The following is a 14,137-nucleotide window of genomic DNA, read 5'->3' as shown; positions in this document are numbered from 1 at the left end:
AAGATAGGCCACAGACATGAGCACTGAAAACGAGAGATTAAACATCAGCAGCACACGACAATTTCAAATTCGCATTTGCTTAAACCTTTTCTAGTTCCCCACATGAAATACATACTGCTATCCTCAAAGAAATCTGGGTTTGTTTTGTTTTGTTTTCCCTTAAAATCCTACCAGTGGGTCTGGGAACTGAATCTTTAACACTGTATCTGGGACTACATCCTGGGTGATGTCTCACAAATGGAAGCAATGATGAACGGGAAGATCACTGGGAGGGGGGAGAATAAGGTCAGCAGGATTCATGCAGTTTCAAAGCATGTGGTACACAGCTGGTCAATATGGCCCTGTGGTAGAGGATTTGCCTAGCATGTTCGGGGTCATGGGCTCAATCCTCAATGCCACTGAGCAAAAAAAAAATCCCCTAATAATAAAAACGCCAAACAGCTGGTACCTGTGCAGGGAAAACTTTTCCCAGCCAGCACCTATCCCTTCTCCTCACACTGCAGCTCACTACTCCCAGCGAATGCAGAATCTGGAGGTGTGGCATGGACCACCCAGGAAAGAGCACGGGCAGTGCATAGCAAGGACACCAAGTGCAACAGCACTCAGGGGGGTTCTAGAGGGCAAGTGCCTGGCGTGGGAGCTGGGGGCTGTATCCATCACATCCTCCTCCAGTTATTCTTCTCTACCTCCTAAAAACAACTCCTTTTCAAGAAAGCCGAGACGGAAAACCATGTTTAATGACGGACCCTAACTTGCTCATCAAGTGTGTGTAGTTTGTGATACATCTTAAAGGTGTTTGTTTCTGTTTTGTTTATTTGTTCCTGGTTTGTTTTTTGTTCTTGTTTTGCAGTGTAGAAAGACTGATCCAGGCCTGCACCAATGCTGGGCAAGGACACCACCACTGAGCCACACCCAAACCCAACTGTTTTGTTTTCAGGTTGAGTCACAGTATGGTACTCCAGACTGGTCTTCAACTCCAAGGCACTCAGTGATCTTTCTACCTCAACCTGTTGCGTAGTTGGGACCATAACCTGACGCAATACCTTATTTCCATTTTTATATAGTTTTTTTGTTGATATATCTTGTGTGAATGCATGAATGCAAGTGTGCCACAATGCACATGTAAGGTCAGAGGTCAACTTTCAGGGGTCAGTTCTCTCCACCATGTGAGTTATGGGGACAGAACTCAAGTTATCAGTTTTGGCAGTGGGCCATCTCACAGGCACTCCAGTTGTTTTCCAATTGGAAAGTTCAATTAAAAAAAAAAAAGTAAGAGGGCAAACTGTATAACATGCCTCACCATGTACCAAATACTTAATTTTTAAATAATATTAAAGACAGTATTATTTTTGAATACTTATATATCAAGTGACACACACCCCCATATACTTACACAAGGCTATTTCTTAAGTATACAAGTAATAATTCTAAAATTACATTAAGAACGTTAAGTTGGGATTTGGGAGGTGGACATTAAGGTTCAAGAGCAGCCTAAGCTACAAAGGGAAAGCTTGTTCAAAACCCAAGAAAAGGGGCCGGAGAGATGGCTCAGTGGTTAAGAGTACCGTCTGCTCTTCCAAAGGACCTGGGTACAATTCCCAGCATCCACATGGCAGTTCACAGCTGTCTATGCCCCCAACTCCAAGGGATCTAACACCTTCACACTAATGCACATAAAATAAAATTAAATAAATTAGTAAAAGATACTTAAAACAAAATAAAACCCAAGAAAAAGAAAATCATCCAAAGCCTTATTTTACTATGTGAGGAAGATGGAACCTTCTTTCATTGTTTAATTGATCAATGTTGTGCAGTGCCTCATGACTCCCAAATGCATGCTCTTCACTGAGCCCACAGCTCTCCTTCGCTTTAAACAGGAGCACAAACTGTGCAGGCCTTGTATTGTTGGGGAGGGGAATGCAGTAATCTGTGAACGTTCTCAGAACTTCTGAGGTTCAGCTTCCGTGTGCATGCTTCCTGTGCCAACACACAGTGCCCATGATTTAAGAGGCATCCACAACACAGACAGCTGCATTTTATTAACTTCCAAGGCTGGCTCCTAGACCGTAAATCTGGAGGATGCTAATAATGGAGGTATTAGAAATCAACCGCATAGAGAATTATGAATCTGGCAATTACTTCTGAGCTGTACAAAACTGTAACGTATATCAGGTTTTCTCTAATTCTGTCAGACAATAAACTAGAAGGTCCTGGTTATTTAGAAATATGGAGACTTGCTCAAGAGGTCACAATGACGGGATTCTGCATGGATGTTTCTAGAACTAACCCAATCAGATATCCTACTTGTAGCCAGGTACACAACACTGGTCATTTTGACATTTCCCAGGCTTGAAGTGGAAGGAGGCAGAAACTCAAATAATAAAAATCAAGAAGCTTTACAGAAGCCTAAAATCTATACACCCAAAAAATCTATAAACAAGAAAGAGGACCCGGGTAAGATGATCATTCCTCACTTAGAAAGACAAATGGGAGGTGCATTGAATGTAGGAGAAAACAAGTAACAGGACAGGAGCCTACCGTAGAGGGCCCCTGAAAGACTCTACCTCGCAGTGCATCAAAGCAGATACTAAGACTCATAACCAAACCTTCGGCAGAGTGCAGGGAATCATATGAAAGAAGGGGGAGTTAGTATGACCTGGAAAGGATAGGAGCTCCACAAGGACCAAATATATCTGGGCACAGGGTCTTTTCTGAGACTGACACTCCACCAAGGACCATGTATGGATATAACCTAGAACCTCTGCTCGGATGAAGCCTGTGGTAGCTCAGTAACCAATTGGTTTCCCATAGTAAGGGAACAGGGACTTCTGCTGACAGGAACTCAATGGCAGGCTCTTTGACCTCCCCACCCCCCAAGGGAGGAGCAGTCCTGCTAGGCCACGGAGGAGGACTTTGCAGCCAGTCCCGAAGATACCTGATAAAACAGGGTCAGATGAAAGGGGAGGAGGTCTTCCCCAATCAGTGGACTTGGAAAGGGACATTGAGGAGATGAGGGAGGGAGGGTTTGGAATAAAATGAGGGAGAGGGATACAGCTGGGATACAGAGTTAATAAAATGTAACTAATAAAAAAAAATTAAAAAAATCAAGAAGCTAAGAGGCTACTGAAAATGTCATGTTATTGCAATTTATAATATGATTGAAAATATGGATGACTGCTAAAACCTCAAGGCAGTAACTGAAGACCAACTTCCACAAAGCTGAGATCTATTTTTAAAGCCATGTGGGTCTTTGTTTCTTCCTATCCTGTCAGAGGCTTGCTTCCTGCTGAACCCAAAGGAAACCTGATTAGTGTGACAACTGACTTCATTCTCTAATCACAGTGATGTGCTCTGTCTCAAAAGTGAGTCTAAACACACCCCAGCTGCAGCCTGGAAGCAGTATCAAAGTCCAGTGGACAACGAAGCATGAATCCCAACCAAATGTAAATATCAAAAGCGGCAGCTTGGAGCTTTCGGCAGCCATTCTGAGTAAATGATTCCCAAAGGGGAACCATGAGGAAGGTCTGATGAAGATGCAGAAAGAGGAGGAAAGAAAGAATTAGCAGAGAAGCAGAGTGAGCACGGCAACCTGATTCTCGCCTCCCCAACCTCCCTCTTACTTCTGCCCCAGAGGAGAACACATGCTGCAATTACAACCCCGTCCCCAAAGAATGTTTTAGCACTGCCTTAAGGAAACTGCTAAAGGCTTGATCTAGGACATCCTCCAAAGGCCTCAAAACTTAGCCCTTAGGGCACAGACACAGTTGGGAGGTGGTGGGACCTATCAGGAGGAAGCTGGGTCATTGCAGTGTGTCACGGGCTGAAAGCAACAGAGCCAAGCAAACATGGGCAGAAACTTCTGAAACAACGGGCCAACATCCCCTTCTCTTTCTAGTTATTTTCTCGGGTGTTCTTTTTCTCACAAACGGACGGCCAACTAACACACCAAACACTGGTGTCACAAATGTGAGTTGGGTGTGAAAAGTCAGGGTAACCAGAAATTCGGAGCTTAAAAGATTAACGAAACCATGCCAAGGGTGGAATACTAACCATTTTATTCACATACATTTACATATATTCATACTCATATACATACACATTTAATTTATTTCTCAAAGTGAGTACCTCAAGGGAAATGGGTATTTTTCAATAATTGCATTTAACTAAATTTAAGGTTTCTCAAACTTCAGATGTTGGATCAGTATTAAAAAAAAATATGACATTTGCTGGTTCAGAAATTAAATAGTAAAATCAAGACTGAAAAGCAAAGAGGGAACTTTTCAAACATCTAAAGAAGCCATTATCTAAGGCATGAAATATTTTTCTTAATAAGTACATCTCTGAGACCTGGGAAAATTAGTCAAGATGTAAGAAACAGATTTCCTATGAAGTATATGAGATAAGATGTGATAATTCCAGCTAATGAAGCTATCGGACGGGCGAGCACACAGAGCTGCCAGAATAAGAGGCACGCGGACCCTAACAGTCTGTATTCTAAGAAGAAAATCCCGAAGAACAGGCGCTCTCTCTCATCCAGATGTTTTATTTAACATCATGGAACACTTACACAGAACTTCCATATTTGTCCGGATTATTCTTTTTTTTTTTTTGGCTGAAATTTTTGTTCTTTTAAAAATTCATTTTACTTTTATATGTAAGAATGTTTTGCCTACATGTTTGTGTGGGTACCATGCACATGCCTGATGCCTGAAGAGGCGGGCCAGAAGATCCCCCGGAGCTTGAGCTAGGAATGTCTGTGTGGGTGTTGGGAACAAATCCGACTCCCCTGCAAGAGCAACAAATGCTCTTAACCGCAGCACCATCCCTCCAGTCCCAAGTCTCACTCTTTTAATGGCAGAATATTTTCATAAATCCAGGAGGTCATGTTCTGAGTTCTTTAAAGTACAGTCTATTCTTTAAGCACAAGTCCTAGCCAGCAAAGGCACCATTTCTGAAACTCAGAATTATAATACTGTAGATAACATTATCTTTAAACTACCCATATAATAGAGTAATATCTATTCAATCTAGCATACTTAGTGTTCATTAAGTTTACTCAGGTAGCAAAGACAGTCCTCCCAGGCTCTGGAGCCCAGTGGAAGAAGTGAGTGAAGCTCTGACGGTGCCTAAGAGGAGGCCTAGCTGCTATTACGAACATGTCTGACAGGCGAGTCTGTGCACAGAGGCCACATTTGATGGGCTTACAATTGCAAAGTCTATCAATACTTCCCATTTGCCTTTTCTTTGTAACTTTGCTTCCAAGCCTATCTTCCCATCCTGAATGAAAAAACAATAAAAACAGAAAAATCAAAACAATAACAAAAACCCAAACAGACAAACAAAAATCTTAACACGAGCGCAAAATCTTAGATTGCCTCTGTTTAATGTTAAATAAAAAGGAATTATGGAAAACTTAGCACAACTTACCCAACCCTTAAAAGTCTCTAGAAGGTTCTATAACCTCAGGCAGCCCATTTCTGTTTGCTAAAATCTAGGATTTGGAATATTCTTCTTCCTTATTGCTTGACTACAGCCTCATGAAATCAATGCACTTTTCCTCCAAGGCAACAACAAGTAGTTTTTATTCTGCTGGAGGCATCTTGACATGTGTTAAGGACTACCCTTGTTCATCTTCACAAGGGCTTAAAGCCCACTGCTTAATGCAAACTTTAGTACAATATGGCCAGACAACCTCCTCCTATTTTTAGCAATATTTCAGTAGCAGTTGAATAATTCACTCCACTAGGTATTTCATTTTCTGTTTCCTTGAAGATTTCAAAGATGCTTTATTTTTTCAATATGCTATATTTTAATGGATTTATGATTCTTTGACTTGGCATGACTTGTAAGTTGGTTTTGAAACATTTCCTTGATCATTGTACCAGCTGGCATGACTACCGATCTCTCCACCCCTTTCGGGTGACTCTGCCAACAGGGGGCAGGTTCCATTCTACTCCAATGGCTGTTTATGCCCATGTAGAAACATAGCTCCACCAGCTAATATAGCATTTCCATATTTGTTGTGGGAATCAGGTGTCTGCTTCTGGTGGCTCCGCCTTGCCACCACTTGCTGACTGTTTTGAACTGGGAGATGGCTGCGTGCATTTTTTTGGCCAAGGGCAACTTCACGGAGAAGATAGAACTGTAGTGACCACAGCAGCTCCATTGGTGCAAATTCGCCCCAGCTACCCCTGCTGGTAACCTCATTTCCATCAAGTTTTCATTTTTTGATATTTCACTGTTTATCCCAGATTGTGACTCATGTGCTCTTATTTCTAATGCTATTTTTTTCTGGTGCTTCTGTTTAGAGAAAATAAAGTAAATGTCCCTCGGAGGAGAATTCCATTAAAAAACATCTAATTATTTGTAGATATCTTTAACTTTCCTGCTTATAAGTTTTAAAATTCTTTAAATGATACCTCACATATTACAACATCCAGCATGATAATTTGGATTATACTAGGGTAACTGGAATTTTTATGTTCTTAATTGTTTATTATCTTTACATCAAGAGCCCTGACTCCCTCTCTTCTAGCTCTCTGTAAGATATATAAAAAGCTGTAAACCCTGTACATCTTACTGTGTTGTAACCCCTAAGAACTAATGTTTAACTCGAGCCAAATTCCTGACAAAAGCAAACTAAGGAGGAATTCTCTGGGTTCACTGTTTTGGAGGATTCAGCCTATGGTCTCTTGGTCAATGAGCTCAGGAAGCAAGAGCTTGCCCGGCAGAGCTGTGTGTAATGCCAACAATGTCAGCTAGGTCTTTGGCACATTCATCCCTTGGCTTCTCCCCAGGAGTTGTTGATGGGCATGGTGGTTCTGCTTCTGATGTTTAGAGGGCTTCATGCAGTTCATGGCTGTGGCAGTTAATCCCAGTTGTCAACGTGTCTGCAACTGGACACAGCTTGAAGCAAGCTGCCGGGGTCACTTGGAGGGATTTTCTTCATTAGGTTATGAGTTAGGGCAAGGCCTGTAGTAGGCATACAGATGCTTGCGACCGCAGAGAAACATCATGAGAACCAAGAATGTTGAACACATAGGGGCATCTCTTCCACAGTGAGCGATGTGTAACCTTTTTTCGACCTGAAAGGCTGGGAATGGATGTGGTTCTTAGCCTGGTGGCCTCTGCACTATCAGTGTGGCCAGACCACCAGGCTCCCACAGATTGTTAGGTTTGTCTCAGTCAATCAATGGCTTTCTCCTCCCTGAGACCTTTACCAGGAGCATTGGTCACCTTGAGTCTGCTTTCCCGGTTAATTTATCTTTACGGAAAACGTTACTAGAACTTTATAAGAGTTTCATGGAATCATGTCTTGAGCTTTATTATATACACATGGGGCTGAGGTAATTATCAGCAGATAAAATTATACCGTGCTTATATATGCCTGAAATAAACTAACCAGTGTCAGACTCTCAAGTTTTGAACCAACACCAGCTACCAAGTCGTGTTGAAATGAATTTTGTTCTTGCCTTGACACTTGACTGGCTATGGTGTTAGCAAAGACTCCCACAGAGACCCTCTCTAAATATGTTTTGGTATTCTCCAGGGGCAACCTAGATAAAAGGAGGTAGAAGGAACCTTTGATTTCGTCTGCTTGTCTTCACAGTGTGCTAGCAAGTTCTTCCACCCTGTTGGTGCCTTGCTGTGCCTACTGCTACCTTTCTTTGTTGACATCACTACCATCCTGCTTCTTTGAGGGTGGTTCTCCATGAATCCTCGAGCAGGCTTTAAGCATCAGACAGACTATAGAGGCATTTGGCCTCATGTGGACTGTATCACAGAAGCCAATCTAATAAATATTCATTTAATATCTCTTCTTTCTATCTGCCCTGTTTGTCTGGAGAATCCCGAATAATGTAACTGTTGACTGGGAAGCAGAGAATAGGAGATGTCAGCACTGAGTTGGCATTCTCTCTTTCCTTTTTTTTTCCTTCTGTCTCTGTCCTAAGCCATGGGATGGTGCAGCCTTTCAGAATGGATCACTCCCCATGGACACCTCAGTTAAAGCTCTTCAGGAATTTCTCATAAACACACACACACACACACACACACACACACACACACGTACACACATGCATACACATGCACACACACAGTGTGGTTCAAGGCTACGATGAGGATTATCTAACTTTGTACCACCTCCAGCATCTAGCGATGACTCATCTAACACATACTTCTGTGAAATCATGGTTTTGGCTGCAACAGGTGAGTGAAGCAATGTCGCCCTTGCTGTTTCTGTACTGGCTTTCCTCCCTTAAAACCCTGAGCTTCTGCTGTATTCTTGATGGCAAAAACCGAAGAAATTAAGATGTCTTGCATTTCTGTCACTGAATAATACCATACTGTTATGTAAGCCACAGGCTCGTTGGTGAACGACCAGCTTAACTCCACATCTTGTGACCAGGAATAGGGCAGAAGTTGATAATGGGCTGAGGCTACCAGGAATGTTCTCTTAGGGCAAAGGTACTTTGCCTTATAGAATGACCATGATGCCTTGGGGGCTAGTTTGTGGGCTCTGTGGATTAGTTGGTTGATACCCAAAGATGTCTGTATGCCAGACTGGTAACAGTGGTGGGATTTAGAAGAACAGGATTCACATATGTAATTAACTTAAAAATCTAAAGAGATCACCTTAGATTATATGAGCATCTGCTAAATCCAGTAATCTCTGCCTTTATAGAATGTACAGAGGAGATTTGAAGTACAAATGAGAAAAGGGGCATGTGAAGACAGAAGTGGAGATTCGAATCATGTTTCAAGCCATGCAGTGCCGACAGCCTTAGACAAAACTTAAAGGTGAAGGATAAAATTCTCCCCTACGGGTCTCTGTCTCTGAAGAGAGCACAGCCCTGCTGATGTCTTGATTTCAGACTTCTGGTCACTGGGTTGTGAGAAAATGGCATCCCGTTGCATAAACACACAATGATAGATAATTGTGTGTGTGTGTGTGTGTGTGTGTGCACATGTATGTGGGAGCACCCATGGATCCTAGGGGACAGGACTGAGTTCCATGGAGAAGAACTTACAGATGCTGTGAGCCATCTGCATAGCTGCCGAGAACAAAACTCCTGTCCTCACGTCCTCATGATCGAGCAGCAAGTGTTATAACGACTGGGGCATTTCCCTGCCTCTCCCCAATCTATCACACACACATGCCCCCATAAGGAAAGTGAAGATCTATCTACATTCTTGCCAAGTGACAATTTTACTCCTCTCAAGCCACTTATTAAGGAATACATTTTTGTACGCCTAGATTTGAAATACTACTTACTGTTGCACTTTTAATTTACATACAATGAACCGCTTCTTTAATGGAGTAACTACATGACATGCTGAAATACATGGTCGGGAATGAACACTCTCTTCTGAATGCTTTTGTTTCGACTTCTAAATTGGTTTTACAATATTATAACCTTCGAATGTAGTCCAAAACATTTGGCCCTTGTTGACACTTTAATGTAAATTCTTTTACATCTACACACGATGACTGGGAGAACCGACCTCTTCAAACTGTGAAGACTGCCATCGTTTGTTGTGCCACTCCTCGTGACGTCTTGTCAAAAACCTGTGCAATCCTAATGGTGTTATTGTATATATCGGGAATGGACTTTTCTTTATTTTAGATGAAGTTACAGTGAAGCCAGGAATAGCAACAGTTAGGCCGGGCACCTACAGTGTGCTCAGCCATGTGGCTGGTACTTTTACAAGTGGCTTTGCACACTTACAATACAGATGAGGAGAATGAGGCACAAATGTGGGTGGCCTGGCCTGTGTTTAGACAGCAGATAGCCAATGGAATGATAAATTGGAATCCATACAAACCAAGCAGAGTGACTGTACCTGTGTCACTTTAAAATATTTTAGTTTGTATCTACGCATGTCCGCGGGCCTTCCTAATAGTCCTAATTGATTTCTAGTGGCTTCTTCCGGAAGAGAACACCATGACTTTTTCTGTTGGTCTTCCTCATTATTACACTTACTTTTCCTCTTCTAACTTCTTGAATGGGAAATCAGTTCCCCAATAATACAGACCGACTGGGAATCCATTTTTCACTTTAAAACACAGATGGATGTTTTATTCCTCTTAAGTGCTTTGCAAAGCGTACACATATCTTTGCTCATGCTTTTCAGTTTGAGTCACAGCTTCATTGTACCACTCTACCCATCCTCATCTTGCTGCCAGAGCCTTGGTGGAGTCCCTGTAAGCAAAGGAGTGCAGCTACCCCCTCACCGGTGGTCTAGGCCTTCTCCCCACTCCCCAGGACAGGGGACAGTGTCTGCATGTGGTCCTCCTGCAAGCCATTCACTCGTGAGGCAAGAGGAAGGAGCCATTTTGCCCCGAGTTTGTTTTTCACTCTCCCCAAAATGAGCTTGCTGTCTGAACTGCTTTGTTTCTGGCATTTTCATTAATTCCCCAAATATTACACCTGACAGAGTTCCCGCTGCTTGCTGACAGGACCCTCTGGCCTCCAATCATCAAATGCATGATGTCGCTATCAAACTTGACACCTGTTTTTCATTCCCGGGCATTGATTTTCCACCTACTAGCCAGCATATTTCATGGGGAAAAAATAACTGTTAGTGCTATCTGCAAAGTATTGATTGCAGGAACACCAAATTCCCTCCTGAAATTTTACAGCCTTAATTTCCAGTAGGTTCTGTCACTGATCTTCAAGTGGGCGAAGATTTAAGAGACTGATCACTATGGGTCAACTAAAGTATTTGCTAACAAACAAGCTGCACAGACTGCAACTTACTTCAAAATCAGAAATAAAAAGCAGAGAGCTCTTCAAGTTTCTAAAGATCATATAAATGACTCAACATTTTCCAAGGACAGAGTCAAATTCCTAACAAGTACATGGTCTTAAGAAACAAGATCTAGGGCTAGAGAGATGGCTCAGAGGTTAAGAACACTGGTTGTTCTTCCAAAGGTCCTGAGTTCAATTCCTAGCAACCACATGGTGGCTCATAACCATTTATAGTGAGATCTGGTGCCCTCTACTGGTGTGTAGGCAGAACACTGTATAAATAATAAATAAATAAATCTTAAAAAGAAAAGGGTCCTATTAGGAACCTGTGGCTTGAAATGTCATAAGCCCTAGCAAAGAATTCCAATTATTCTGATAAATGGACAGAATTCACAGTACCAAACAGGCTCCTATTGACTTATATCCATCGATCAGCGCTCTTAACTTTCAGAAGAGAAACTTCTTTTTTTTTCAGTAGATGGTAATTAGTACACAGACCCAGAACTGGTCAGGGAGCAGAGAACCAGACTTCTGAATGTTCAGCCCTACGTGGGCATCTTTATCACCTCCTCCGAGGGCTCAGGGACCATGCCAGAAGAGAAGGTAGAAGTATGTAAGAGCCAGAGGCAACTGATGACTACAAGGAAATGGTGTTTTCTAGATACAACTGGGTAGTTAAAGAGATTGTGGCAGCAATCTCTTGAACAAGCTGAAGCCAGGCCGAACCTCAGCTTGGAGAAGGAGAGGTGGGCATGAAGTCGCAGCCCAATATGAGGATATAAACTATAGTTTTCTATTTGCAATTTGAAAATGTACAAGGCTCATCACCATGTCTAACCAATTATTTTCCTAAAGCTATAGGAAACCTATTCATTCCTCTTTCACCTATTTTATCTTCAATATGAATTTTAAAATGATGCTCTCCCAGTGAAGTTAAATTTTCAGAGGCTCAGCTTCTTCCTGCTTCAAAATCTTTCACCTAAAAATTCTGTTCTACATAGGAAGTCTCCTTAAAGTGTGATGGGTAACCAGGTATTCTTATATACATAGGGATTTGGCAAAGGGCATTTGCAGAAATAGGCAGAATCTGATCTATTAAACAGAGATCTCAGGATGACTTAGAATGTTATTATCTTACTGCTGCACACATTTTCATACAAAATAAATCCCTGAGGACTGTGACACCCTAATAACTTTCCTATGCCAAAGCTTCAAAGGCTCCTGTTTTCTTAATGGGTACATCCCTCATTCTAGATTAGAATAAAAAAGGACTAATTATCAGGCCTCCTCTCTTGGTAGAAATTGAATGCAATTGAGAATATAAAATAATTCCTCCTCTAGCTTATTTATTCAAGATGATAAAAAGATTGGATTTCATATCACTCAAATTCGAAATGACTAATCTTTAAATGGATATATCAAGATTTAATTAGCTTTAGCAGTATTTTATGTGCTTTGTTAAAAGCACATTTTGTTTTATGACAAGGAAATAAGCATTGCCAACTCAGGAAAATGTACTTTTATCTCATATATTTGATACAGCAGAGTATACATGGAATCCAATGAATATCCATTTTTGATCAATGGGGGTTAATAATCTGGATTTTCTTGTACCTGTATTTAAAAAAAATCTCTGATAAGTGAAATAGTTCAGTTGTGAGTATGATAATCACCCCCAGAAGTTAGCACCCCATAGTACAGACTGAAGCCAATGAGGCAAGTTTTTAAATCGATATGCTTTGACTTATTTTAAGCACAGCACTATTTAGAGACATGTAAACAACCAAACATTGGAGCAGTGCTATAGCACACAAGGGACATCATTGTTCTCTGTACTGGTCTTCTGATGCTTAGTACTATGTGTGTTATTTAAACATCTCCCCCTCTTTTCTTTGTATTAAACATCGATTGAGTTCTGGTCCTCAGATTTCATCAATCTCAGATTTAAACTGTCTGGGGAATAATTTCATCTGTTTTGAAGCTGTAATATTTGTGCACCAGCATGACAAGAGTGGGCTGCGCTGGCTAGCCTTTATCGTCCCCTTGACACCACAGAGTCACTTGCAAAGAGGGAACCTCAATTAAAAATTGCCTGCTCAGACTTTTCTGTGGCCATGTCTGTGAGGGATTGCGTGGGGTGTGGGAGGGTGCAGACCGCTGCGAACAGAACCACCTCTAGGCAGGCTAGCCTGTGCTGTGCAAGAAAGGTGCCTGAGCGTCGGCCAGAGAGCGGCCAGTAAGCAGCTTTACTGGTGTTTTGCTTTGGTTCTTGCTCAAGTTTCTGACCCAACTTCCCTCAATGGTGACCTGGAAGTACAAACTGAAGAAATTCTCTCCTTCTTAAGTTTTAGTCCAAGTGTTTCTATCCCAGCAGTGGAGATAAAATTAGAGCACTTAGGCTCTGAAAAGACAGGATTTCTTATAACAAGCACTGCTTCTCACTGCATTTGTCTTGAGTTCTTAGTTTAACGTGATTTTTTAACCCCCCCTTTCACTTTTCACTATTAAAGTTTAGTCAGTGCATGTCCTTAGAATCCACCATTATTGGACTGAAAGTAACTGGGGGAAGCCCGCGTCTGTGGAGAGCTTGCAAACACCATTCTCAAGCCACCCTTCCCTGGGCGGTATAGTGTCCCAGCTATTTTAACGGGGCCCCTTTGGATGACGGGCTCTAAGTGCATCTGTAGCTGTCTTAACGTATGAGGGAGGACGTGTGCAGGCCTGATGTGAGCACTGCACCCTCTGGTGTCACAGCTTTACCCATCTTCAGATTCTGGTGGCCACGAGGGAACCCGGAATCCACCTCCAGAGAACACCAAGGGGCAACTGCATTACCAGGTTGCTGTCTAGTACTGAACTCAAGAGCTCCATTTTAATTCCTCTTAGAATTTCTCATCTACCTCGGAGGATTTATGGCCCTGAACACATTTAAGGAAATGGATAAGGAAGCTGGTATTTGATATCATCTGTTCCCCCTTTCTCCTTTTCCCCTTCATGGTTAGACTATTCTTAGGCCACTGACTTCCCAAACACTTGGAACTGAGAGCGCACTCTGCTGGGAGAACCCTGCATAGGCGCCTCACAGTGTCTCTGTGAAATGTTGAATGTGTGTGACTGTTTCGTCTCCTGGATGTGAGTACCTGCCCATGTCTTCCCACTGATGAGCTAACTCTGTGACTGGGGACGCTGTGCTAGGTCACTGCAGTCAGTCACTGACCTCGCCTATCTCTCCCCTTAGCTCTGTCACACTTTCTCTCCTGCAGCTGTTTATTTGTGCTTTAGGCCTTAATGAGATTCCCAGGGACTGGACCGGAAAGACTATACCAAAGGTCTGAGTAGCCTGTAACCAGACCCAGAGATAAAAGCTCTGGACTATTGCTGACTTC

General features: G+C 42.2%; 2 protein-coding genes across 10 annotated transcripts in view; both read right to left on the bottom strand.

The window, feature by feature from the left end:
* The window catches only part of Ptprm (protein tyrosine phosphatase receptor type M), a 674,808-nt gene that overhangs the window by 297,942 nt on the left and 362,729 nt on the right, over positions 1–14,137 (bottom strand). The gene's annotated exons all lie outside the window — the stretch shown is intronic.
* Positions 5,451–8,659, bottom strand: LOC132647959 (cytochrome c oxidase subunit 7B, mitochondrial-like). The gene is given in 2 exon segments (XM_060367855.1): positions 5,451–5,986; positions 5,989–8,659. Coding segments are annotated over 2 exon segments (270 nt in total). The 5' UTR covers positions 6,167–8,659; the 3' UTR covers positions 5,451–5,894.

This window comes from Meriones unguiculatus, chromosome 15, assembly GCF_030254825.1.
Source record: "Meriones unguiculatus strain TT.TT164.6M chromosome 15, Bangor_MerUng_6.1, whole genome shotgun sequence".
NCBI classification, from domain to species: Eukaryota; Metazoa; Chordata; class Mammalia; order Rodentia; family Muridae; genus Meriones; species Meriones unguiculatus.
Note: the sequence above shows the minus strand (reverse complement) of the source record. Positions and strands in the feature narration are given on the sequence as shown.